The following is a 25,947-nucleotide window of genomic DNA, read 5'->3' as shown; positions in this document are numbered from 1 at the left end:
TGTAGGAAAACACATTTTGTAGGATATCAATCGTCTTAAAGTTACTGAAACTAATTTTATGGCCCAGAACATAGTCTGTCTTGATCTACCTGAAAAGAATGTGTATTTTGTAGTTGCTGCGGATAAAGTTCTATAAATGTCAATTAGGTAAAACTGTCTGACAATGTTGTTCAATCTTGTGTGACCTTACTAATTACTGATTACCTGCATCAATTACTGAAATCAAAGTGCCTGAAATTTCCACTATAATTATGAATTTGTCTATTCCCCTTTCACTGGTCAGCTTTTGTGTATTTTGAAGTTGTGTTATTAGACGCATACATATTTAGGGTTTTTATATCCACTTGATGAACTGACCCCTTTTATCACTATGAAATGTCCCTTTTTTCCCTGATAATATTCCCTGTTCTAAAATCTACTTTGTTTAGGGTGACTGGGTGGCTTAGTTGGCTAAGCGTCCAACTTCGGCTGAGGTCATGATCTCACAGTTCGTGAGTTCAAGCCCACATTGGGCTCTGTGCTGACAGCTCGGAGCCTGGAGCCTGCTTCGGATTCTGTGTCTTCCTCTCTCTCTATTCCTTGCCCACTCACCTCTTTCTCTCTCTCTCAAAAATAAACATTAAAAAATTAAATTAAATTAAAAAAAATAAAATCGACTTTGAAATTAATTTAGCCACTCCAGCTTTCTTTTGATTTATGCTTGCATGGTATAACTGCCCATCCTTTTAACCTACTTGTATCTTCATACTTAAAATAGCTTTCTTGTAAAGCTATGGACTGAATGTTTGTCTCCCCTCAGATTCACAAGTGGAAGCTTAAAGCCCCAATGTGATGCTATATGGAGATGGGGTTTTGGGGAGGTGATTGGGATTAGATTAAGTCTTGAGAGGGGCCTTCATGATAGGATCAATGGCCTTATAAGAAGAGAGAGCTCTTTCCCTGATGTTTGGTGGGAATGAAAACTATTCCTAACCCCATGTGAGCTTCAAAAATTGTTCTGCCTTCTCCTTTTCTGGCAGTTATTTCCCTGGTCTTGGGTATTTCTTCTCACACACGGGCACATCAGTACTCAAAGACAGAGGGGTCCCTTTAGATCTGCAGAGTTCTCCCTTTGTGCAGCTCCCTCCTCCCTGACACTCTGGCCCACAAATTCTTTCCATCTTGGCTTCCTTGACCTCTTGGTGTCTCCTCAACTCAGTGAGGTCCAGGTTCTGTTCAGGTTCCCTTTCCTTGTACTGGGTTGTTTCTAGTTGGTAAGCTGTTTCTGGTTGGTAAGCTTGTTTGAAAAACACGTAGTCCAAGACTCTGATCCCTTAAAGAAGATCAGTGTCTGAAAACTGTTTAATATATTCTGTCTGGTTTTCTGGTTGTTTAAGGCAGAAGAATAAATCTACTCCCTGTTAGTTCATCTTAATCAGAAGCAAAAGTTGTTAGTTTGTTTTTTTTAAACTTACGGTGAAACAATCTGACAATTACAGAAAACTTGCGAGAACTTCTACATACCCATTATTCAGATCCCATTTCCAATTGTTCCAGTAATGTCCTTTATAGAAAAAGGATCCAATCTGGGATAACACATGGCACTCCCTTGTTTTGTCTCCTTCAACCTGGAATATTTTCTTTTTTAACACTTTCATGAGTTTGACAGCTTTTTAGGATTCAGATCAGTCTTTCTGTGGAATGTCCTTCAATTTGGGTCTTCTAATACTTCCTCATGATTCGACCGGGCTATATCCTTTTTGACTGGAATATCACAGAAGCAATTCTGTGTTTGTCTCAATGTATTCTATTAAGTAGCACAGGATGTCAATTTGTCCCATTACTGATGTTGAATGTGACCACTTTATTAATTTGGCATCTGCCAGACTTGACTACAAAGTTACTTTTTTCCCTCACTCTGTAATTAATTAGTGTTTGGCAGGGAGCTTCTTTGAGATGTAAAATCCTATCCCTTATCTTCTTCTCATCTCTAGTTTTAGCATCAATAGATTTTTTTTTTGTCTCAATTATTATCATCCTAACTGCCAGTTAATGATTTTCTAATGCCATCATTCCTTCTGTATTTGTTAGGTGACATTCTACTTTAAGTGTGTAACTCAAGGATTCCTATTTTGTCCGGTAAGTTGCAATCTGTTACTAGCATTATTCTGATATTCAAATTGTCCCAGGTTTGGCCAGTGAGAACGCCTTCAAGGTAGCTTCTGTGTTCTTTTGACACGTCACCCTTATTCCTTAAGCACTTCCATATTCCCTGGTACAGTAGGATGTTCCAGGCTTATTTCATTCTTTCCCTAGCCCAGCCCTGGAGTCAACCTCTTTGCCAAGCAGCCCCGATTCCTTTCAGTGGAGACTCGTATTTTTAAGATCTGAGCACTACGTGTGTTCACTGCTATCGGACTATTACTGCTCGTACACCTTCCCAGCAAACAAAGCTAGGACACACGTACTAGCGCATGTACATCTCTACTCGCTTCTCCATCTATGTTGAAAACCATGAATTCCACACGGACACCTCCTATTCCAATCCAGCACCACAGGGTTCATCTGGATCGCTCTCTTCCATGCCTGTAACTCCCTTCTCCAATAGTGAGAAAACTGGCTTCCACGATCCTTAATATACTTACCTAATCCCATCTCCCTCGATGCTGCCAACCTCCCACACCCGCCAGGCCACTGTTCAGACTCCCTCCTCCACCTGTCCCTGGCCCCACTGGGCTCCCTTCCTACTCTACTGCAGCTTGCCTAACAGCCTTTTGACTGGAATGGCAGACAAGCGGGCACATCTTGCTTTTAAAACAAAAACACGCTCCACGAGTATGTTTACTTCTGCTTTAACAGAGCCCTAGGGTTTAGTACAGAATAAATGCTACAATCAAAATTACAAGTATTGAAAGGGAAATTAAATTTTCACGCTGATCTGACTTACCAGCCTCCAAAACAACAAATTAATGTTTGGATTTCATTAGGTACATTTAAGAACTTTGACAATTTATTTCTGTAGTCTCCAACTGTCTCCCTGGAAAAAATACTTTGCACTATTTTTTGTTCCTTTCTGTTTTTAATCTCAACTTTAATAAGACAGGACAAATACTTGGAATTTAATGCATCATACTGTGTATTACTAAATATCAGGCTTCAGGGGCGCCTGCGTGGTTCAGTCAGTTGAGCACCTGTCTCCTCATTTCGGCTCAGGTCATGGTCTCCCAGTTTGTGAGATCCAGCCCTTGTCAGGCTCTGCACTGACAGCGAAGAGCCTGCTTGGGATTCTCTCTTTCCCCCTCTCTCCCTCTCTCTGCCCCTCCCCTGCTTGTGCTCTCTCTCTCAAAAGAAATCAACATTAAAAAAAAAATCAGTTTTCAGGAAAACCATGCAATAAATCAGATTACCACCAAATCTCCTCCCATAAATTTAATGTGCCACTTTCTGCATGAGAAAAATTGTTTCAAGTTTTTTTCATTAGTAACTTCAAAAACGTGTGGTTATCCTAGAAATTTATCATCTGCTAATCTGTGCCTATAGCATAAGAACTTCCCTCCCCAGTGTTTCTTAAATTTGAGAGATTGCAGACTTCTAAAAAGTCACCTGTGGACCCGCAGCATGACAAACAACCACAAGGTATGTAGGTCATGTGATCACTTGGTGCCAATAGGCTGGGAACACAAAATGCAAATTCAAACACTGAGATCATGCAGTATGGTTCAGTTACAAGGTCAAAGGATCCAGTTTTGTTTTTCTTTTTTTTTTTTAGATTCCTATAAAACTACAGATTTAGGGGCACCTGGGTGGCTCAGTCGGTTAAGCATCCGACTTTGGCTCAGGTCACGATCTCACAGTATGTGAGTTCGAGCCCCACGTCGGGCTCTGTGCTGACTGCTCAGAGCCTGGAGCCTGTTTCAGATTCTGTGTCTCCCTCTCTCTCTGACCCTCCCCCGTTCATGCTCTCTCTCTGTCTCAAAAATAAATAAACGTTAAAAAAATTAAAAAAAAAAAACAGAAAAAAACCTACAGATTTAAACAGAACAAACCTTTTGTAGAGATCTCACAGCTCCTGCTCAAGACTTTATCTCTAAATTCCCATTTGAGGGGCGCCTGGGTGGCGCAGTCGGTTAAGCGTCCGACTTCAGCCAGGTCACGATCTCGCGGTCCGTGAGTTCGAGCCCCGCGTCGGGCTCTGGGCTGATGGCTCAGAGCCTGGAGCCTGTTTCCGATTCTGTGTCTCCCTCTCTCTCTGCCCCTCCCCCGTTCATGCTCTGTCTCTCTCTGTCCCAAAAATAAATAAATGTTGAAAAAAAAAAATTAAAAAAAAAAAATAAAATAAAAAAAAATAAAAAATAAATTCCCATTTGAGGAACAAAGCATATGTAACCCAAAGTGTGCAACTCAGCCCAAAGCATATGTAACCAAGTGTGCAATATAATGCCAAACTCTTCTCACCAAAAATGGAAAAACTTTTAAATTTTTTTTTTTTTTCAACGTTTATTTATTTTTGGGAGAGAGACAGAGCATGAACGGGGGAGGGGCAGAGAGAGAGGGAGACACAGAATCGGAAACAGGCTCCAGGCTCTGAGCCATCAGCCCAGAGCCCGACGCGGGGCTCGAACTCACGGACCGCGAGATCGTGACCTGGCTGAAGTCGGACGCTTAACCGACTGCGCCACCCAGGCACCCCAAAAATGGAAAAACTTTTAAAAGATTTTTTATTTTTCTGAGAGGGAGAGAGTCAGCCAATCTTAAGCAGGCTCCACAACCCAGAGATGAGCCTGACATAGGGCTCAATCTCATGACTGTGAGATCATGACCTGAGCCCAAATTAAGAGTTGAATGTTTTAGGGGCACCTGGTGGCTCAGTCGGTCAAGCGTCCAACTTTGGCTCAGGTCATGAACTTGCGGTTTGTGAGTTCAACCCCCGCGTTGGACTCTGGGCTGACAGCTCAGAGCCTGGAGCCTGCTTGGGTTTCTGTGTCTCCCTCTCTCTGTGCCCCTCCCCCATTTGTTCTCATTCGCCCTCTCTGTCTCCCAAAAATAAGTAAACATGAAGTTAAAAAAAAAAAAAAAGAGGGGCGCCTGGGTGGCGCAGTCGGTTAAGCGTCTGACTTCAGCCAGGTCACGATCTCGCGGTCCGTGAGTTCGAGCCCCGCGTCAGGCTCTGGGCTGATGGCTCAGAGCCTGGAGCCTGTTTCCGATTCTGTGTCTCCCTCTCTCTCTGCCCCTCCCCCGTTCATGCTCTGTCTCTCTCTGTCCCAAAAATAAATAAAAACGTTGAAAAAAAAAAAAAATTAAAAAAAAAAAAAAAAAAAAAAAAAGAAAGAGTTGGATGCTTTACTGACTGAGCCACCCAGGAGCCCCCGAAGTTTTTTTTTATTCAAAAACGTCCTGCATATGCACAGTCCCTATGGCATGTCTATGAAACACAATGTAGCACTCCAGCCCATGCCAGATGGCAGTCCACTTTCAAGTTCAATCCCCCCAGAAATACTCCCTCAACACTGAAAAGAATGACCTCAGTTCAGAACTCTGCATTTCAGGGTTTAATTCCGCTCCGAGGAACTTGACAATGTGAGCGTTCCTACTGTTCATTGTTCATGTCTATCAAGGTATCCTATCTTTTAAAAGCACTATACCCAGTATTTGGGGGGCTGTCAGAAAGTGGTTGCATTTTGTTTTGTCAAATATCTGAGGAAGACTCCTAGACCCAAGGGTAGGCAGAGGTTTCAAACAAAAACTAGTTACTGAAACTGAAGAGAAAAATGAACAGCAAAGAAAGGCCTTGGCAAAAAAAAAAAAAAAAAAATCCTCCATAATCCACAGCCAGGTGTCTGAGCCACCTCTCAAGCGATGCTCTGACATGTTAATGTTCCACTTCTAAAACTTCTATCTTGATTGGGGGGGGGAGGCGGGGCCGTAATTGTATGTTACTATAGTCACAAGTTATGTCATTATATTCAAATGTCACCATCTACATACACACAAGACACATAAGCAAACCAAAGAATTCATTTTTTTGTTAAACATACAATTATAAGCAAAGCTTAAAAAGCACCCAGTCTCCATCAAAGCCGCCTAACTAAAACATGGTCCTACCGAGGCCTGGAGAGACCCACTCCCATCCATTGTTCCTACGCCAGGAAGTGAGAAATGACAGTCACCCCAGCCCTGGGACAACGAAGCATGTGTGTGTTGCGACAATTGTGCTGGGAGTGCCGCACGAGTGGAGAAGCCACTCCGCCTTGCCGGACGGTGGCACAGGACGACTGTTGGCTATCCCGGCCCGGCTTCCACACGCTAGCTAATACCCACCGGGCCGTGTCTCTCCTGTCCACTCAGGGGGCCAGACGAGAACTTCTTTGCACCTACGAAGGGTGCCATCTCATTCCTCACCCAACAGTGAGTTTTCAAGACAAACTGTGAACGGGGAGCGGGTTTCGAGTACACTGCCTTCCCTCGTGCTGTGGCTCGGGGCCAGAGGCAGGCAAGCATGGAGCAGATGGAGTCCTGGCAAGGTCCCCACTGTCCCCACATTAGCAGCATCTGCTCATTACTCAGAACCTTCGCCTGCTTTATCTAATGCTCCAGGAAAAGCATTTTGATTTGATTCATTTCGGTACGGTAACGTGCAACACAATTAGTGGTAAAATCAAACTGGAGGATGGCCAGTGCTGACAATCGGAAACAAGGCAGAAGAAATATGAGGCCAGTGGGTTGGAATTCACAAAATCACAACTGTGGATCACCTTGCCAAATCTCAACACCCCAGGTGGGTGTACAGTGTTCCCGCAGGGCGAGGAGGCTGAAAAGGATGTAGGGACGACTCCCTTGCACCCAAAGCGGCTTCCATCTCCCCTCTGGATCAGACCCCTTCCGTGGAGAATACGTGTGTAGACCATCAACAGGGCCTCAGTGGCTAAGAGCCTCCCTTCGGCACAGCCAAGGGTGCTGAAGTTCATGAACTCATCCTATCATCTTATTCTTCTCTTTTGCATGGCAGTTGCAAATACTACACAGCAGACCCCACAAGGTACATTGCCTTTTCACCGTGTTTTGCCTAAGAAGTGCCTGTTTGTGGCTCCTGGAAAGGAACAGTATCAAAATGTGCATTTGATTATTTCAATCTGTCTTTGCCCAGAAGTAGCTACTCATGAATATGTTGGTATAAATACCACAGTGTCAATCTGTTAAACTGAAGTGAGACCAAAGACAATGCCACCTGAGGTCTGGGAAAAAAACGAAAGAGTTGTGTAGCCCATGAATAGTTAAATCCCAATCAGACTGGTAAAACCAGCTCAGAGTGAGAGGGAAATAAACACATAAGAGTTCTCACCAAAGAAATAGTCCTTATATCAACATGAATTTGAGACCAACCAAAGATTTCAACATAAATGATGGAAGTACTATAGATTGAATCTGACCTTAGAGTAGGGTTGACCGCCCCCCAAGCATGCCAGGAAACTGAGAAAGACAAACGTGAAGGTGTAAAAGTAAACAACTAGACAGACCAACAGGAACAGAGCATAACATCCAGAAACAGACCTGGGTACTAAGAGAATCTCACACCTAAAAACATATAAAGGCAGCACCTCAAACCAGTGAGTAGGTAGGGATGGGCTTTCTAGTAAGAGATGCCAGAAAAAAAATTCTCAGATTCATATTTTATACGGTCCCAGGATGAACTCTATATTGGCCAAAATTCAAGCATGAAAAATAAGCCCCAGCTTATTAGAAAGAGGTACAAGTAACAGGTACAAAGATGAAAAAAATTCTTAGGCTAAGAGATGTAAACTGAAACTACATTTGGGTACCATTTTTTTTTTTTTTTTTTTAGATTTTATTTTTCAGTTATCTCTACACCCAACATGGAGCTGGAACTCACAATCTCGAGATCAAAAGTCACACACACGCTCCACCGACTGAGCCAGCCAGGTGCCCTTGGATACCATTTCTGATCTATCAAACCAACAAATACCTAGATGTCTGAAACACATCTTGCTGGCAAAACTGTGAGGAAATAGGGGCGCCTGGGTGGCTCAGTCATTGAGCGTCCGACTTCGGCTCAGGTCATGATCTCGTGGTTCATGGGTTCGAGCCCATCAGGCTCTGTGCTAACAAATAGCTCAGGGCCTGGAGCCCGTTTCAGATTCTGTGTCTCCCTCTTTCTCTGCCCCTTCCCCGCTCTCACTCTGTCTCCAAAATAAATAAACATTAAAAAAAAAAAAAAAACTGTGAGGAAACAGGCATACCTACATACCTTGCTGGTGACAGAGCAACACTGTATAAACCCCATTTGCATTTCCCCTTTGATTCGTCAATTTTATAGGAAACTACCCTTCCTGCATGTACATGAACGGTCTTATAGGCAGGGTCTTTCATTACAATGCTGTAATGGCAGAAGGTCAGCAACACCACAACAGTTCCTCAATAACGGACAGTGTCAGTGAACCAAGGTCCTTGTACGTATCGAATACTGTGCAGGTATGAAAAAAAGAGGAAGCTGTTTTTCTATATACAGACATGGACAAGCTTTCAAGACAGGTCATTAAGTGAAAAAAAGCCAAGGTGTGGAATAATACAAAGTAATATGTGAGCTTTCATTTAAGAAAAAGGGGGAGAATGGGCCGCTTGAAGGGCTCAGTAGGTTGAGCATCCGACTTCGGCTCAGGTCATGATCTGGCGGTTCCTGAGTTCAAGCCCTACGTTGGGCTCTGTGCTGACAGTTCAGAGCCCGGAGCCTGTTTTCGGATTCTGTGTCTCCCTCTGTTTGCCCCTCCCCTACTCTCACTCTCTCTCTCAAAAATAAACATTTAAAAAATTAAAAAAAAAAAGGGGGGGAGAATAGGAATATTCATATTTGCTTATATTTACAATGCTGAAATACTGGAAGGACAGACAAAATCCTAAAATATATGGTTGCTTTAGAATGGAGTAGACAAAATAGGTAAAAGCAAGACTTCTCAACGTGTAACTGTTTATAGTTGTTTCATCTTATGTCCCCCAAAATGTAGTACTTATTCAAAGACGTTAAATTACAAAATGAAACCCACTTCATTTATGGATTAAAAAATTAAATTAGGGGGTGCCTGGGTGGCTCAGTCGGTTAAAGAGTCCAGCTCTTGATTTCGATTCAGGTCACGATTCCACAGTTTGAGAGATCGAGTCCCGCGTCAGGTACTGTGCTGGGCATGGAGCCTACTGGGATTCTCTATCTCCCCACCTCTGCCCCTCCCCCCCCTGCACACACGTTCTCTCTCAAAAAATTAGAATTATACACATGTACAACTACCATCTTGAAAAATAAACCATAAATAAGGTCCACCGAAGAAAAACTGACGAGCTGAAAAAATATACTTGAAGTAGGCATGGCAAGGACTACATCCTTATCCCTTTCTTTCCAACCAGAAAAGAGAACCCAGAGAAAAATGGGAACAGACAGGAGGAACAAGCCATTTGCAGAAAAATAGGGAAAAAGGAAGACAATGAAATTCACTGCATTCACATGAAGGCAGACAAAGACAACGGGGAAATGCCATTTCCACCCATCAGACCAGCATGAGGAAGCCGTCACTCTCATCTATTCGGTGCGACCATTAACTGGTTGAACCTTTTTGGAGGGCAATTTGGTAGTATTTATCAAAACATAAAGCATCTGTAGCCTCCAACCCGGTAATGACTAGTAATTTACCCCATAGCTGGACTCGCACGAGTCCATCGTGATATTTGTTAGAGGATATTGCTTGCAGCGCTGTTTTTAATAACAAAAATAAACAATCCAAGTGTGTGTCATTAAGGGCTCTAATAAATAAATTATAAATGCAGCCACTTCATGCCATAGTACACAGGATGAAAAAGTTTACCTATAAGTGCCAATGTGGAAGCATACCAAGATGTGTCATTATGTTATTAAATAAAATAAAATAAAATAAAATAAAATAAAATAAAATAAAATAAAATAAAATAAAATAAAATAAAATAAAATAAAATAAAATAAAAGCAAGGTGCAGAAAAGCACATCGCATAGGACCTCTGAGTAAAACGTGAAAGGAACAGAGACAGGGGGGCAGGATGGAACACGTCAGCTTCTCTTTGGATACACTTTCTTTTCATTTTATACTTTTGCTCTGTTTGAATTTTAACTGTATTTTTTAAAATCAAGTTTTAAAAATACATTTTGGCCATTATTTGCCAAAGGAAGTAGTCTCTCTGTCCTACCTTTGTGGCTCCCCAATGTTTCTGTGCGGCAACAGGGAAGAGGGGGACAAACACAATTGTCACCAGTGACGCAAAACCAGGAGCCCGCGTGCCTATCTCCTCAAGCTGTATTTTCAAGCTCACAAGATAGGAAACGTGGGGGTGGAAATCAATCAGGTGCCCATATTCCTCCAGGCATCTGTGTTTCAGATTACATAAATAGTGCACTACAACCCTGGCATGGCCTGGGACACATATTCACACTTCTAGATACACTCAAGCAAATCACTCAGTTGGCCTCTCTGGACCCCCATTTCCCCGTCTGAAGAAAAATGTGGGTGTACATGTATGCACGTGGCGGGGGGGGTGGTGGCTAGGAGAGGATTCTAAAACTGTAGGATTCTAACTATACTACAACCTTTGCATACTTGTATTTAAAAAGCCCTCTAGGAATGCAAGCTGGTGCAGCCACTCTGGTAAACAGTATGGAGGTTCCTCAAAAAACTAAAAACAGAACTGCCCTACAACCCAGCAAGTGCACTACTAGGCATTTATCCACGGGATACAGGTGTGCTGTTTCGAAGGGACACATGCACCCCCATGTTTAGAGTAGCACTTTCAACAATAGCCAACGTATGGAAAGAGCCCAAATGTCCACTGATGGATGAATGGATAAAGAAGATGTGGTACGTATATACAAAGGAGTATTACTCGGCAATCAAAAAGAATGAAATCTTGCCATTTGCAACTACGTGGATGGAATTGGAGGGTATTATGCTAAGTGAAATTAGTCAGTCAGAGAAAGACAAATATCATATGACTTCACTCACAGGAGCACTTTAAGACACAGAACAGATGAACACAAGGGAAGGGAAACAAAAATAATATAAAAACAGGGAGGGGGACAAAACAGAAGAGACTCATAAATATGGAGAACAAACTGAGGGTTGCTGGAGGGGTTGTGGGAGGGAGGATGGGTTAAATGGGTAAGGGGCATTAAGGAATCTACTCCTGAAATCATTGTTGCACTATATACTAGCTAATTTGGATGTAAATTTAAAAATAAATAAATAAAATTTAAAAAATTAAACCACACACACAAAAAACCTCATTGGTAATTTGGAAAGTACCAAACACACTCAAGCTCATCTTCTGTTATCTATCCAGGATCTCAGTAAACATAGAGGACATACTACATACTACAGAAACAGCTTAGCTGAATTTCTAGAGGCTGAAAAAAATCTACCAATGGTGTCTACTAATGTCAAACTGAAAGAACAGAGTTCATGTTGTTAAAGTAATAAATCGAAAATATTTTCAAGACTTCAGCCCTATTTTTTAAACGACATATGAATCTAAAATTGCCCATGAGCTACTTTACTATAGTTTTGTCCCTGAGCCAACCAGTGACTCTGAAGATTTGCCATAGTGCCACAACATGAACACTAACATTCCAAAATATTTTGTGGTTCACCTTTCAGGCAAGTGGGGAAACAGAGCTTAGAGATTCCAAATTCACACATAATGGAAGGCAGGAACGCGGATGCCATGGCCCTCGAAATCATTATTCCTGTTAGCTACAAAACTGACCAGTGTTTCATGACTCAGGTGCATATAATTTTAGACTTTTCCTAGCTAGTTCTGTAGATCCACAGTTGTTTGTACACAAAAGGATTCTATCAATCCCAGAGAGACCACAGATCACCGTAAATTATCTTGTATGGTATGGAAGTGCCAGGAAAAGGTAGGCACTGACTTTTATTTTTCTATTTCCATATTTGTCAATAGATTATCTGTCTATCCCTCCCTTTCCCTGTTCCCTTTGGACTGAGCAGAGACTGAAGGAAAAGTAGGCCAAGTATATTTAATATTTTATACCAAACAAGCTATTTGCTTAAGATGGCTTGGCCAGCCTCGTGTCTGGCACAGAAACCCAGTCTACCAGCTCCAGTAGGAATTAAACACCAGTCTTACTGGGTGCTGTGCTCCACTGCCTACTAATGCATGGACGGTTATTGGCCAACTTCTTCACATAAAGCCAAAGAGTGGGTGTATGTGTGTGCACATGTGTGTGTGCCCACGTGTATGTATGCAGGGATTACAGGGGGGAGCCGGCCACAGCTGCTTAATTTTTGTAAAGCTTTTTTTTTTTTCCTTAATAGGGAGGAGGGTTGCGGTTACTTACCATCCTCATAAGCCGCTACCGCCAGCGAGCTGTTTATCCTCACAAAGGAGACATATGGCTGCATTCCAGGCTCGTCCTCCTCATACTCTGAGTCCAGGAAAGGGGCTGTGTAGTCCCAGGTGCGGGTGTCCCACACCCTTACGTCCCCTGATGTATATCTGGAAAAGAAGGGCACACCTGGGTCCAAATGGGGACTGGAGAGCAGGGCTGTGGTGGGGAAAATGGGGAGAGCCTTAAAACAACAGAGGAAGAGGATCTGGTCGGTGTAGAACCACTCCTGCCACGTTGTTTAGACGAGTGACTCCAACAGGAGAAAATGTCAAGCAGACGACAGAAGGCTGTCAACACGGTTCGTGTTCTCACAGCACAATGGTGACGGTTCAATGAGAACGCCACACTACGACACTGGGTGTCGAGATCTCCTTTACGCTATCGTAACGAGTCTGCTACCCTGCATTGTCCCAGCAAAGGGATGGCTAGCAGGAATTTGTAGAAGTCCCAGTGTTTGTTTACACATATACACTCAAGACAGAGAGATGCTAAGGACTAATGGTCTTACAGGCTCGAGCTTTCTAATGCCTCATCCATGCATCAGATTTGACTGATTAAAGTCCCCAAAGACTAATTGATTTGCTGAAACAATTAAATCTTGCCTTTAGCAGCCAGACAATGCTGCTTTCTCATGAAAAGCTCTTGCCCAAATGCATGACGCTCCCCGGTTTTGCCCACTTAGAAAATAGGAGCACTCACTCTCTCCTATTACTACTGCCACTCCAACAAATGACTCTCTCCATCAAAGCCAAGGCAGGGCCAGAAGCTGCTCAGACATCAGGCCCCACAGATACGAGGATAACAGAATGACCAGATGAGGTGGTGTGCCTGCCATCGAGGTATTTACACCAAGTTCCTTACATCTGCCACAGAGGGTTCGATTCATCATGTACGGCAACTGTGAGGAGGTGTGTTAGAAATGCTTTAAGAGTCTAATGATGCACCCCCGCAAACACAAAGACAGGCAGGCAAGTTTAAGCAGGTTCGGTCCCTTGAGGCTGTAGGTCCTTCAGGGTTTCTTGGATCTGACATTAAAAGTATAAACACTCAAACAAGACAATCTCTGAGATTTACTTAACTACTGAAATCACATGATAGATCTGTGAAGTCGTTACAGATCAATTTCTCATGGGAGATTTCTCAATAAACAAAGAACACTCTGATAGAGGAGTGCTTCGTTTACTGAACGTAGCAGGATTTCCCTCAAACTACTGACAGTAAACACATATATCATGTAATTCAAAGGTGATTCTGTCACACAAAGTCCCTCCGTTGGAGATCCGGTTCTCCCCCTGTAGGACAGTGCCTGGGAAGTGTACGTGTGGTGTAAAGGGCCAACAGGAGAGACGTGCTTTCTAAAATCGGACTCAGGGAACTCTGCAGGACCACTGATCCTCCAGTAAATAGGAACGTTCACTCCATGAGTGTCGTTAAGCCTGGCGATAAGCAAGCAAGGGCGGATATTGATATCCCCGCGGCCAAAGCACGGCCGCTGGCTCCCAGGTCTTCCGGGCAGTATTCCAAATCACCCCTCCTAATGAGGAACCCTACACAAGAACACACACCACTGTGCCAGATCTACCAGGCTCACCACGACATCCCTGACAACAACTCCGGCGTTCCCTGGACAGAGGCCACTCGCTTAGCTATCGCAACACTCAACAGAGATAACGTGTTTGACTGTCTAGACTGTGCATGATGAGATTCTCCAGGTTACATTCCATGTGGAAGTTAGGAGCCATTTCAGAAAAGACAGAAGGGCGGGGCACACGGGTGGCTCAGTTGGTTAAACGTCCGACTTTGGTTCAAGTCATGATCTCGTGGTTTGTGGGTTCGAGCCCCGCGTCGGGCTCTGTGCTGACAGCTTGGAGCCTGCTTCGGATTCTGTGTCTCCCTCTCTCTCTGCCCTTCCCCTGCTCATGCTCTGTCTCTCAATAATAAATAAACATTAAAAAAGATTAAAAAAAAGAAAAGAGAGAAGGGTGGTGACGCCCCCAGAAGTACAGAGGAGGGGACTGGGAGACACGGAAAGGGAACGCGGTAGTCAGAGAACGAAGGGCTTTCAGGGCGAGGTGTGCTTGGGAGGTGTGCTTCCTGTCCATTGGCGACCAGTACGCTGGCCCACACCCACAGTCTCACAGGTGCACCCCACCAGGGGCCACAGGAGAGCGTTTCAGTGGCCTGAGCTCCAGCCCCAAGGTCCCTTTACACATATAGTTTGGAGGCAAAACCACAAAACCATGAAAAACTGCTGGACCACACCCAGCAGCAAGCTGGGAAATACAACCGGATGCCCCCGCTCAGCTCCCGGGAGGAGGAGAGGGAGGGCACGCAGGGCCCCACCAAGAGCGCTCTATTAATACGTGGAGGGTCCTGATGGGCCTGTCCTCCACAAAAAATGTCCCACTCACCCTGAGATGCCATGTGTCTAGAATTAAACGCATGTGCTCCTTGAAAGGCTTCAGTTTCCCACAAACCAGTCTGTTGCTAAACTCCTTCCTTTCCTCGGTGACCACACTAGTCCCATCACTGGTGCAAAACCAGGCAGCTCCTCCATACCCTCTCTGCCGCCCACCACACACTGCCCTCTGCGTTCAGGGGCCACGTCCTCTCCCTTCCCTTCCCAGGGATGCCACTCCGGTCCAAACCTCTCGGCACCTCACAGCCCCTTAGTTTGAGCCTCCCCCAAAGTCAACCCTGCACGAGCCAAGCTCTCAAAAGTACTTGATGACATGAATACTCACTCTCCCTCCCTCCCTTCACCTCCACACTAGCCCAAGTCCCCCCGTGATCTAGCCCAGATGACAGCAACCTAGACTTTTTTCTCATGGCAAGTGTGAGTGTGTGTACGTGCGTGCGTGTGCGTGTGTGTGTGTGTGTCTGCTCATCTCCCCAAGAACCTACAAGCCTGCTTCTCAGGGCAGGGGCTGGACCTTACTCACAGCTGTGAGTCCAACAACTAGAAGAGTCGGGCCAGAATAGCACTGGACACTGAGGAAGCTCACTAGCTCCTCAGGCCTTGACGGCTTCATCACTGGGCCTCGCACAGAGAACCCTCCCCAAACTAGCTTCCACCCAGTCTCCTGTTCTGCTCTTCCTTAGCATGAACCAGCCTCCAGCCAAGTCCGCCATTCCTGGCTTCCACATACTCTTGCCTCTGCATCTCTGTTCAACTGTCCACTTTTCTGGGGTGTTCTCCCTCCTGACAACCCAGCCCGGGGGGTGGGGGGTCCCAGTGCTGGCTGAACACGAGAATCACCTGGGATGCTTTCCAAACTCCTGATGCCTGAAGCACACACAGAGCAGTTAAAATCAAACTCTCTCGGAGTGGAACCAGGCCATCAGTGTTTCCAATGTTTAGGCAACATGGAGAACCCCTGACCTAGCCCAAGCCTACCAACCCCTCAGTGTCCAGCAGATGCCCTCCTCCCCCAGGAAGCCTTTTCTGACTCAACTAGCACGCCCTGTACCTAAAGAAACGGCATTCACAGTTACATTCCAGGTCTCAACTTCACTGTCAAGTCCCTGAGAAGGCGAGATATCGATGCTGTTATCTCCATCACAGTGGCTTACACACGGGTAACAGTAAACAGTGACTGAAAGAGGGTGTCCACAAGGAACAACCTGACTGGTTTGAGTGGCACCTCCTTCTACTCCTACTGCCCACCTTCTGCTGATGGTCAGTGACACACTCAGAACACACACACTAATAGGTATTAAATTCCCTGCATTTACTTCCAAACTGATTAAAGTATCTATAAAAACACAGGATAAGCTAAATTATTTTGGTAAGGAAGAACATTTTCATAGATATCCATTTAAATCAACTTCATTCTTCATGTCCAAAGAGCATGAGAATAGATCAATGTTTTTTTCTTTTTATAATTTAATTTTAATTTCAGAGAGAGCATGTGAGCCAGGGAGAGGGTCACAGAGAGAGAGAGAGAGAATATATCAATCTTAAGCAGGCTCCAGCCATCTCAGAGCCCAAAGAGGGCTCAATCCCATGACCCTGAGATCATGACCTGAGCCAAAAACAAGAGTTGGACGATCGACTGACTGCACCACCCAGGTGCCCCAATAGCATAAATGTTTTGCTGCAAAATATGAAAGACCGTATGTCTCCTTTTTGAGCAGAACGAACAGAGAATAAATACCGTTTCAGGAGGTGCTGGGGGATGACTCAGAGCCAGGCTCGAGAATCTAATGCAAGTGCAAGCAGCCACAGCCAAGGAGATCAGACTCCATGCTAACAAACTCGTGCTCAAGAAACAGACAGCTTCATGAGGGTCCAACACCGGTTGGAGCAGAGGGAAATGGACCAAGCCCTAAATGTGATCTAAAAGTGCTTAACAGCATTGACCAGGAGAAGCAAGAACAGATATCGAAGGGAGGCAGGAAAAAAAGCTGATTTTTCTCCAGAGCTCCAGATGTCTTTATCGCTGCCTAATGACAATTACACTCAACCAATTAAGACGCCACTATGACAGTTGCATTGTCGGTAAGCCTTTGGACCCCAATGTTGATGGCTCTCTAATTAGTGTCTGTGCAAAGTACAACTGCAACTAATATATTAGCTGATGTAAGAGCACTAAAGAAAAACTGAAGGAGAAAGAAGGCTTTTCAAAATAAGGGAGGATGTCCCAGCCCATGGCACGGACCAGTGACACTGTATGCTCTCTCAATCTCTTTTACGCTTGGCAAGGTTACCTCCAAATAAATAGGTCAGAGACCACAGCCGATTTTTTGTTGAAAGAATGGGAATAGAGCCTCTCTCAAGCTCCACTCGCCAGAGCAATTGCCAATTTTCGATGATTTACCACCGAAGAGCTTCCATTAACTAGTAAGTTTCCACCAAACGGACTACTCATTTGGACTAAGAGACCCGAAGGAAAAGAAGAAATGCTGTGCAGTCAAAAAAAAAACAAACAACAACCCAACTTTAGCCTTTCTTCTTGTATAAATATCCAAAGGGGGGGGGCAGCAGAGAGGAAAGGGGGTGTTTACACTGCTTCCAGGTGCCTGTACTTATTTGCTAAAAACACTTTTTCCCCCAGGCTCTTCATGACAAAGGGGGGGGGGGGTCGTTTTGATTTAAGAATGCTGTAAGTAAGGTTAAGTGACTCACCCAAGGTCACAAAAAACATTTTAGTGGCACAGCTGGGATCAAAACAGGTCCCCAGGCTATTCTCCGACTGCTGCTTAGCCAACGAGCCAGGCTGCCTCCTCACAGGACAGTGTCTTCAAACAAATACGGCTTTCCAGAACCATCCCCACTCAAGTGCAACATATGTCCTTTATCGTTTTCAGTATTGGGACTCAGGCTTGCAGGATACAGCTCCTGAACCTAAGCCACCAATGCCACCACCATCTCTAACCGGAAGGGAGGCAGCCAACAAAAAGACTCCCTGTGCTGGCAAGGAGCGTGAGGCCGGGTGGGCGCAGTGGAGCCTCCCACACACGCTCCACGGGGGACGTGGGAGGACGTACAGAACGGCTGACAGAACCGCACCCTCGACAGAGCCACACGCATACAACCATCCCCAAAGCGAAGTCACGGTTCTCTTCTGGTCAATACTCGTGGCAGCCAAAAGGAGCCTTGCTACGAGGCCTCAGGCCAGGAATGCAAATGTTTGCATTTGTGTGTCAAATCCGGGAAGCTGGTAGCGGCTGCCTACAGCCCGGTGTGGAGAAGGATCCTGAAGCTGAACGCCATCACAAATGCTGCGATGGATGACTAATGCCCACCGCAGGTGTGGGACTGAGGAGTGGCAGCACGTAGGGAACTCATTCGCATCCCTGCCTCAGACAAAACTCTACCCGCCAGCTCCCACTCATCCTTCCAGACTCGGCTGAGAAGTCACGTCCCAGCAGAAAGCCGGCCTGACTCCAGGCCCGGACGAGGTGCCTCTCCCCAGTGTACTGTGGCCGGCGCCCTGCTCTCGGCCTCCCCTCACGTCTCCCTGGTTGTTCTGTGGCCGCCTGGGCCGTGTCCCTTGCCAGCCGGGGAGCAAGGGAGGTGTCTAGAGTATTCATACGTGCTTAGTAAATGTTGAATGAATCAATCTACCGACTTAAACTCAGAAGGTAGAAGTGGTTTAAAGCCTACAAAGCAATTTGGCAGAGGTCCCACATTTCAGGAAACATTTTTTCCCTTAACCTGTAGAAGCTTTAAGGACTATTCTCATGCCTCATAGTTTATTTAGTAATAACCAAAGAGTACAAATCAATGAGATCAAGAGTATTTACTGTTTTCTATGAAACATGACTGTATTGGATTATGCAATTAACAAAATGAACTCAATCCCACAGTGCAGTCTTTCCGTGGAAAAGCACTACTGTAGACATCAAGTGCAGCTTAAGACGCATCAATTGAAAAATAATGAACATCTTAATGGACCTTACGAGATACATGCTCTACACACTTAAAACTGTTTTCCATACATCTTGGTTAATCACAATCAATAGAGTCAGAGTCAATGATGGTTATGCAGAGTTATTGTAGCTGTGGCCCTTCCCATTATTCCTTGGAGAACCAGAGATGGATAAATGCAGTCATGAGTTCACCAGTATTTATTAAGGATATTCTGGAGCTCCTTCATTAAGGATATAATAAATGTAATGCTCTTCTCCAGTCTCTTATCAATACCTTACCTCAGACTTATTTACCAGAAGAGCATGTATACCTCACAGCAGAAAATAAATAAATTTAGAAGTATTTTTAAAAAAGAGGTCCCTAACGGATAATGATCGAATTCCTTATGGGAAACAGTCCAATGTCATAATGAGTCGCAGCACAAAATCTATGTAAACCAAGGTTGAAAGGAAAACTGTAAAGAGAAAAAGTTCCTTAAGAAGGAGAAAGATAAAAAGCATGTCCTTACTAAGTATAAGCGAGGGGACATTTATCTAACACACCTTTATCACCGGTCTCTACTTACAAAGCATGTTATCTCAAAAGTCTCAAAGCAATCCACAGGTATTACCTGTTTTTTATACATTCACTTGAAGCTAGCCGAGTATTAAATCCCGTCTTTGTCGTCTTTAGCTCCTGGGTAGAATATATTTTTAAAATGGGGCACACACACGATTTCAGAGGAAAGCCATTTGTGGTATGGTACATGGTCAACCAAAGGGCACTTTTTTAATTACTGGGAAAAAGTGGAGGAAGAGGGCCTAAAAGCAGGGTATTTCAAGTTCCCTTAGATGTGGGACTGCATTTGAATCACTATCTTCCTGTAGTTCTTAATTAGAAATAATGAGACAATTGCACTGCAAGTGCAAACTGCACCAGACAGTCAGACGTTCTATTTTACATATAGAAACTGGAAGCTCAAAGCTCAGCTTCCCCCCCCCCCCCCGCAGAAGCCTGGAAGCCCTGGTGTCCGGGTCATGCGGACATACGGAGCTACTAAAGGCAGAAGCCGGAGCCACAGCCACAAGTCACTTGGCTACTACAGACAGGTGCCGGCACTCTGGTCACACGTCTGCTCGGGCACTCTGGCCTCACAGGGAACAGGGGTGGATGAAAACGAGACCTCAGGGGACAACAACATCTTCAGGGAAGGAAGAGTGCTGGCATTTTGCCACGCCAAATGCTAGTTCGCCCCTCCCACCACTCTTGGCAGAGGCACCGATCGCGGATCACGGATCAGAGACACTGAGGCGCCGTCACCGTTCCTTCCAGTACGGACAGAGACCGTACGCTAAAAAGACAGATCACATCAGCAGAGGACAGGGCAGGAAAACACTAAGGAGTGTTGAGAAAAACCGCGACACAGAGAGGGGGCTTCATATCGGTTCAACCAAACGGGGAGGAAAAGGTCCTCGAACAGGGATGGGGAAGCATGCTCTTCGGCAAACCGCAACGCTTCTGGCTTGCGAATCGTGAGTAACAGTGAGGAGGGAGTTTGTTTCAAGACACCACCGTACACCCGGGCATCTGACAAAAGCGTCTGGGGAGCTAACAGCCTCATGGGGGGCGGCGCACAAGGCCCCCGGCGAGCCCCAGGCTGACGGTGTCCTGCGCGTCGTTCCTGGGGTTCTCTCCTTCACTAGGTGGCGGTAGAGCCAATCTCCTTCTGGCCCATCACACCTAGACCTACAGCTCAGGTTTACAACGGGGCCTCTCTCAACTCGTGAGGTCCTCTGTTTTCAACGCTCTTCCCTTCCAGAGTGCAACTGGGGACACGAAGAACAGTGGAAGCATCACAAAACAGGCCAGGGATGTTCCCCTAGGCTCATCTCTGATCCGCAGAACTTGAGAAACATTTTAAAATTCCCAGAGCTGTCATCACCAAAAGAAACACAAAGACCACACTTCCTAATCGCAGATAATCCACAAACCGTCCAGATCACATCTCTTCTTCTAAATACAAGGGAAAGCACACACGAAACCTCAGTTTCAGGAGTCGTACCCCATCCCCATCACAGAGGAAACACAGCCGGAGGATGAACTCGGACAGACAGGTGGTTTACTGCGTGGAGATTGCTGGCTTCTGAACACAAATTTCTCCTCAGGTTAAAGAAATGGGTGGGGCGCCTGGGTTAAGCATCCGACTTCGGCTCAGGTCATGATCTCGCAGTTCGGAGTTCAAGCCCCGCGTCGGGCTCTGTGCTGAGAGCCTGGAGCCTGCCTCAGAGTCTGTGTCTCCCTCTCTCTCTGCGCCCCACCCCCACCCCGCCCTGCTCACACTCTGTCTCTCTCTCAAAAATAAACATTTTTTAAAAATTTATTAAAAAAAAAAGAAACAAGTTTTAGCTGGAAGAGCAAGGTATAGGTTGTGTCTGACTAACTCAGTCACAGGTGAAGGAACTTCTACTTTTCCAATCAGCAAAGAAAACAACGGCCGCAGGTGCTTTCCGGGATGCTGCACACCACTGCTAAGCGGCCAAAGAAGACCACAGAAAGGCAAGAAGGGCGGCGACAGGAGCCCGGGCAGTAAGGTACGGAAGATGCGGTCAGGAAGCACAGAAAGCACAGGGTCCCAGAAGCAGGGAGTTTTCATTCCGTACACTTTCCTCCAAGGTTCTCGGGTGCCGGGCCCGGTGTAAGGCTCTGAGGGTCCACACGCACTCGATGCACCACCTCCAGCACGTTAAGAGGGATACAGCCAACAAGACCCAACACGGCCACCACACGGGAGGGGATGGGCCAAGAAAAGACCGCCGGCGACCTGTGACAGCATGTGGCTCGGTGGAAGGGCAGGGATGAAGCCATGCTGCAGGAAGTTAAGACGTGAACGTGTCTGCTCGTTACTTATGCACAGACACAAACGAGGGAGGTGTATTCAGGAGGGCAGGCTTGAGGGACGGTTTGGAGACTTCAAAGCAAAAAATTAGACTGGAAAGAAGTTGAGGGTCATCGGGGCATTTCAAAAGTAGTTTCTTGGGGCACCTGGGTGGCTCAGTCGGTTACACGTCCCACTCTCGGTTTTGGCTCAGGTTATGATCTCGCAGTTTCATGGGTTCGAGCCCTTGAGCCGCTGGCGCAGAGCCGGCTTGGGATTCTCTCTCCCTCTCTCTCTGCCCCTCCCCCGCTCGCACAGTCTCAGTCTCTATTCAATAAAAAAAATACAAAAAATATTTTAAAAATAATAATTTCTTAATCTGGAAAATGTGAAAATTTATTCCTCTAAATCCACCAATTCCACAAATGGGACTCTAGCCTAGGAAAACGAGGCTAGGGACGTGTCATTCTTTATTCCACACGCTTCTGTGGAATTTAAAGGCTCTTAATAAGCACGTGTTTTATAATTTTTAAACAAGATTGGTAGTACGGGCCATCATAGTAGCAAATGAGGACTCGAGAAGGGAGCCCTGGCGCCCGGCTCTCCACGTGGACACTGCAGACGAACGGCAGAGCGGCCGTGCACGCACACGCCAGTCCCGGCTCGCCACACCCCTCAGCCTCGGTCAGCCACACAAAACGAGCGTGCTTTGAAACAGTTTCCTCGACAGCTCCTTCCAGGTTTAAAACTACATGATTCCAAGTTTCTTGAAAAGGCTAAGAAATCAAACAACAGACCAGAGAAATTAGGGATTTCTCCAGTTTACCATGTAACATGCGGTATAAGGTGGGATGGGGGTCCGTATATTAAATTGTAGTACTTCTTTCGGACAAAATGATGTACAAGCACTGTGGGGCAGTTAATCAAATATCACATGCCACCCCTAGTTTTAAAAAGGATGCTTACAGGGACACCTGGGTGGCTTAGTCATTTAAGTGTCCGACTCCTGGTTTTGGCTCAGGTCATGACCTCATGGTATGTAAGTTCGAGCACCACGACGGGTTTTGACGGGTTTTGCGTTGACAGTGTGGAGCCTGCTTGGAATTCTCTCTCTCTCCCTCTCTGCCTCACCCTGCTCTCAAATAAACTAAAAAAAAAAAAATTCTTACAAATTAACTGCACAGAAAATACAAGGCTGTGAATTATTTCAAAGAAAAGCCACAGCAGAAAACAAAAATGTCAAGGCAAAGCTGTGCTAGAAGCTGCAGACAGTCACTTCCCCAGGAGTCAGGAGGTGGGCAGATATTGGGGTGGGGTTAATAGGCCAGGGGGCTAGAGATGCCCATGGGAGGAGACAAGGCTTGAGTTGGGCCTTAAAGAATGGGGACTGGGTTCTTTTTACGGTGATGAAAATGTTCTGGATGAGACAGTGGCAGAAGGTTACACAGCCTTGTGAATATACTAGAAATTACTGACTTCTGCAACCTAAAAGGGTACATCTTATGGTGTATGATTTATATCTCAATGTTAAAAAATAAAGAAGACATGGCCAGAGGCAACTGAGGCACCGTGGGAAAAGCCAAAGTTACCCTCAGGAGAGTAATCAGGAGAAAGGTAGGTTGGAAACCAATTTCAAAGGGCTCAGAACATCAGGAAAAGGTAACTTGAAATTACCATCTGTGAGATAGTAAGGGAAGCGAAGACTCATGGAAAAAAGAGCAAAAGACCAAAAGCCCTAAGAATAACATCTGCCTACTGTGCTGGAAGACAAGTCTGAGGGAGGAGGCGTCGGCCAGGTCCTGCTCATTTGAGGTCTGGGTCTCGGGCGGGTTTGAGTGAAAGAGTATTTGAAGGTTACTCTGGTTCTGAGTGAGGCAGAGCGAGGCAGACCCAAGGCTGCAAGGCTAATTGCAATGCAAATTACTCTAGGCCTTAGCAATGTGACTCCAAAGCAGGAACTTTTACACAGAGGCTTGAAAACGACGGGAAGAAGCAAGAGGTTTCGTTAACAGCCCTTGCTGTCTACTATATGAAACAAACTTAACAGATTTCGGTTTAGCTGTAGGTGCACAAAACTTAAGCCCCCGAACAAATTCTGCCTATGATCAAAGGGAGAGAAAGGAAAAGAAGCAAAATCAGAGAAACACAGGCTAAGGACGGGGGAAAGAGATGGCGAAGTGGCGTCTCTGCAGGCAAGTCCTTGGAGATGCACAGGCTGCACAAAGCCGGGCGAATACGACATTGATTGGGAATGAGGTAACCACAAACACCGCTGTCTCAAATGAAAAGGGATCCAAGATCCGACCCAGAAAACAAGCATCGTAACCACCAGATAAAATTTTAATGATAAACACAAGATGCTCTACGCACAAGCAAGACCAAAGTACCCAATGCCAGGTCGTAAACGCAAGGTTCTCTTAGGAAGAGGAGTCGGGAGAAGCCTCTCTGACCCACAGGTCCTGCTTCATCCTATCGACCCACCAAACTCTGCCACTGCTTTGCGTTGCACTGGCATCATCTGTAACGTGGAGAAGCCCTCAGGGGAACGGACAGGCAGGAAAGAAAGGGCTGGCCTCTGGACTCGTGGCCAGCCTGCCCTTGTGAGGTCCATGTCCAGATCAATTCACACTTGGCTTCTGAGATTAAAGTCCCCTTTAGCCATAATTTCTTCTATGACTCTCATTCCAAACTCAATATTCTGTCCTCAAAGGCCTCCTGACACACCAGGAGACCCCTTTAAGCTAGAAGGACAGAGGTCCTTTCCAAGTTACCATGGAGTCTTAGAATTTGTGGGCAGAAAGGACCATATGGAGCATGAGCTCTTAGGCCCACATTTTAGCAACGAGAGACAGAAGCCAAAAGCCACACTTCCGTATTTGTGGTCCACTCATCTTTCTAAAAACAGTAGTTCTATGGCATTTACAGCAAGGGCATTAACCTCTAAATTGTGGCCAGCAAAACAAAGGCTAAGGAAAAGTGTTCCTCCTGAGCAGATCTTGTTTAAAGCAAACATACTTTTTTTAGGCCCCGCAGATCATGGAACATTTACCTGTTTGGAGTTTCAACTCAAATGGTGTCCTTCGAGGAATGCTTAAGGATCGAGTCTTCTTGGGGCACCTGGGTGGCTCAGTCAGTTAAGCGTTTGACTTTGGCTCAGGTCATGATCTCACAGTTTGTGAGTTCAAGCACCACATCTGGCTTTCTGCTGACAGCTCAGAGCCTGGAGCCTGCTCTGGACTTTGTGTCTCCCTTGGTCTCTGCCCCTCCCCTGCTTGCCCCCTATCTTTCAAAAGTAAATAAATAAATAAACATTAAGAATGGGAAAAAAAAAAAAAAAGGAAAGCATCCTCTTTATTTTATTTATTTATTTATTTTTTAATTTTTTTTTCAACGTTTTTTATTTATTTTGGGGACAGAGAGAGACAGAGCATGAATGGGGGAGGGGCAGAGGGAGAGGGAGACACAGAATCGGAAACAGGCTCCAGGCTCCGAGCCATCAGCCCAGAGCCTGACGTGGGGCTCGAACTCACAGACCGCGAGATCGTGACCTGGCTGAAGTCGGACCCTTAACCGACTGCGCCATCCAGGCGCCCCGAAAGCGTCCTCTTTAAAGAAAACGACTACCTACTACCAAGCTGTTCAGGCCAAGGTTTGTTTTTGGTTTCCTCCAAGTAGAAACCTCTCCTAGGGGACTCACCCCAAATCTAATCCAGACTCAGGGTTTTAAGTATTCTGGTCTCCACTTCAAATGTTAAGTATACAATTTGAGACTGTAATTCAAGACGGCTTTTTTTTTAATGTTTATTCATTTTTTCCTGAAAATTTGTTAGTTTTTAAATATAATGTATTGTCAAATTGGCTTACATACAACACCCAGTGCTCATCCCAACAAGTGCCCTCCTCCATGCCCATCACCCACTTTCCCCTCTCCCCCAACCCCCATCAACCCTCAGTTTGTTCTCTGTATTTAAGAGTCTCCGATGGTTTGCCTCCCTCCCTCTCTGTAACTATTTTTTTCCCCTTCCCCTCCCCCATGGTCTTCTGTTAAGCTTCTCAAGATCCACGTACGAGTGAAAAACATGAGATCTGTCAAGATTGCTTCTCAATCCAAAGATGAAATAGGTCTCCTCACTGTACATTAAAGAAATACACAAACTGTTTCACATTTCTATAGTCAAACAGGAAGAATTCACGAAAGGGGTTTTTGGGACAGAAGCCACTGGAATTTACAGAAGCTAAAATTCAATTTCTTCGTGATGGAGATAACTAAAAAGCCTATTTCAGGACAAGTTAAGCAGCAGA

The 25,947-nt window shown here is 45.4% G+C and overlaps 1 protein-coding gene across 3 annotated transcripts in view; it reads right to left on the bottom strand.

Moving 5' to 3' along the window:
- The window catches only part of FBXW8 (F-box and WD repeat domain containing 8), a 126,180-nt gene that overhangs the window by 58,371 nt on the left and 41,862 nt on the right, over window positions 1-25,947 (bottom strand). For all 3 annotated transcript variants that reach the window (XM_086681790.1, XM_086681789.1, XM_086681791.1), the window contains exon 5: window positions 12,365-12,522. In XM_086681790.1, coding sequence (XP_086537916.1) covers window positions 12,365-12,522 — 158 coding nt within the window. The remainder of the gene's footprint in view (window positions 1-12,364; window positions 12,523-25,947) is intronic.

Source organism: Puma concolor, chromosome D3 (assembly GCF_028749965.1).
Source record: "Puma concolor isolate L17-30 chromosome D3, mPumCon1.1.hap2, whole genome shotgun sequence".
Taxonomy (NCBI): domain Eukaryota; kingdom Metazoa; phylum Chordata; class Mammalia; order Carnivora; family Felidae; genus Puma; species Puma concolor.
The sequence above is the reverse complement of the archived record's forward strand: the minus strand, read 5'-3'. Positions and strand labels throughout refer to the sequence as shown.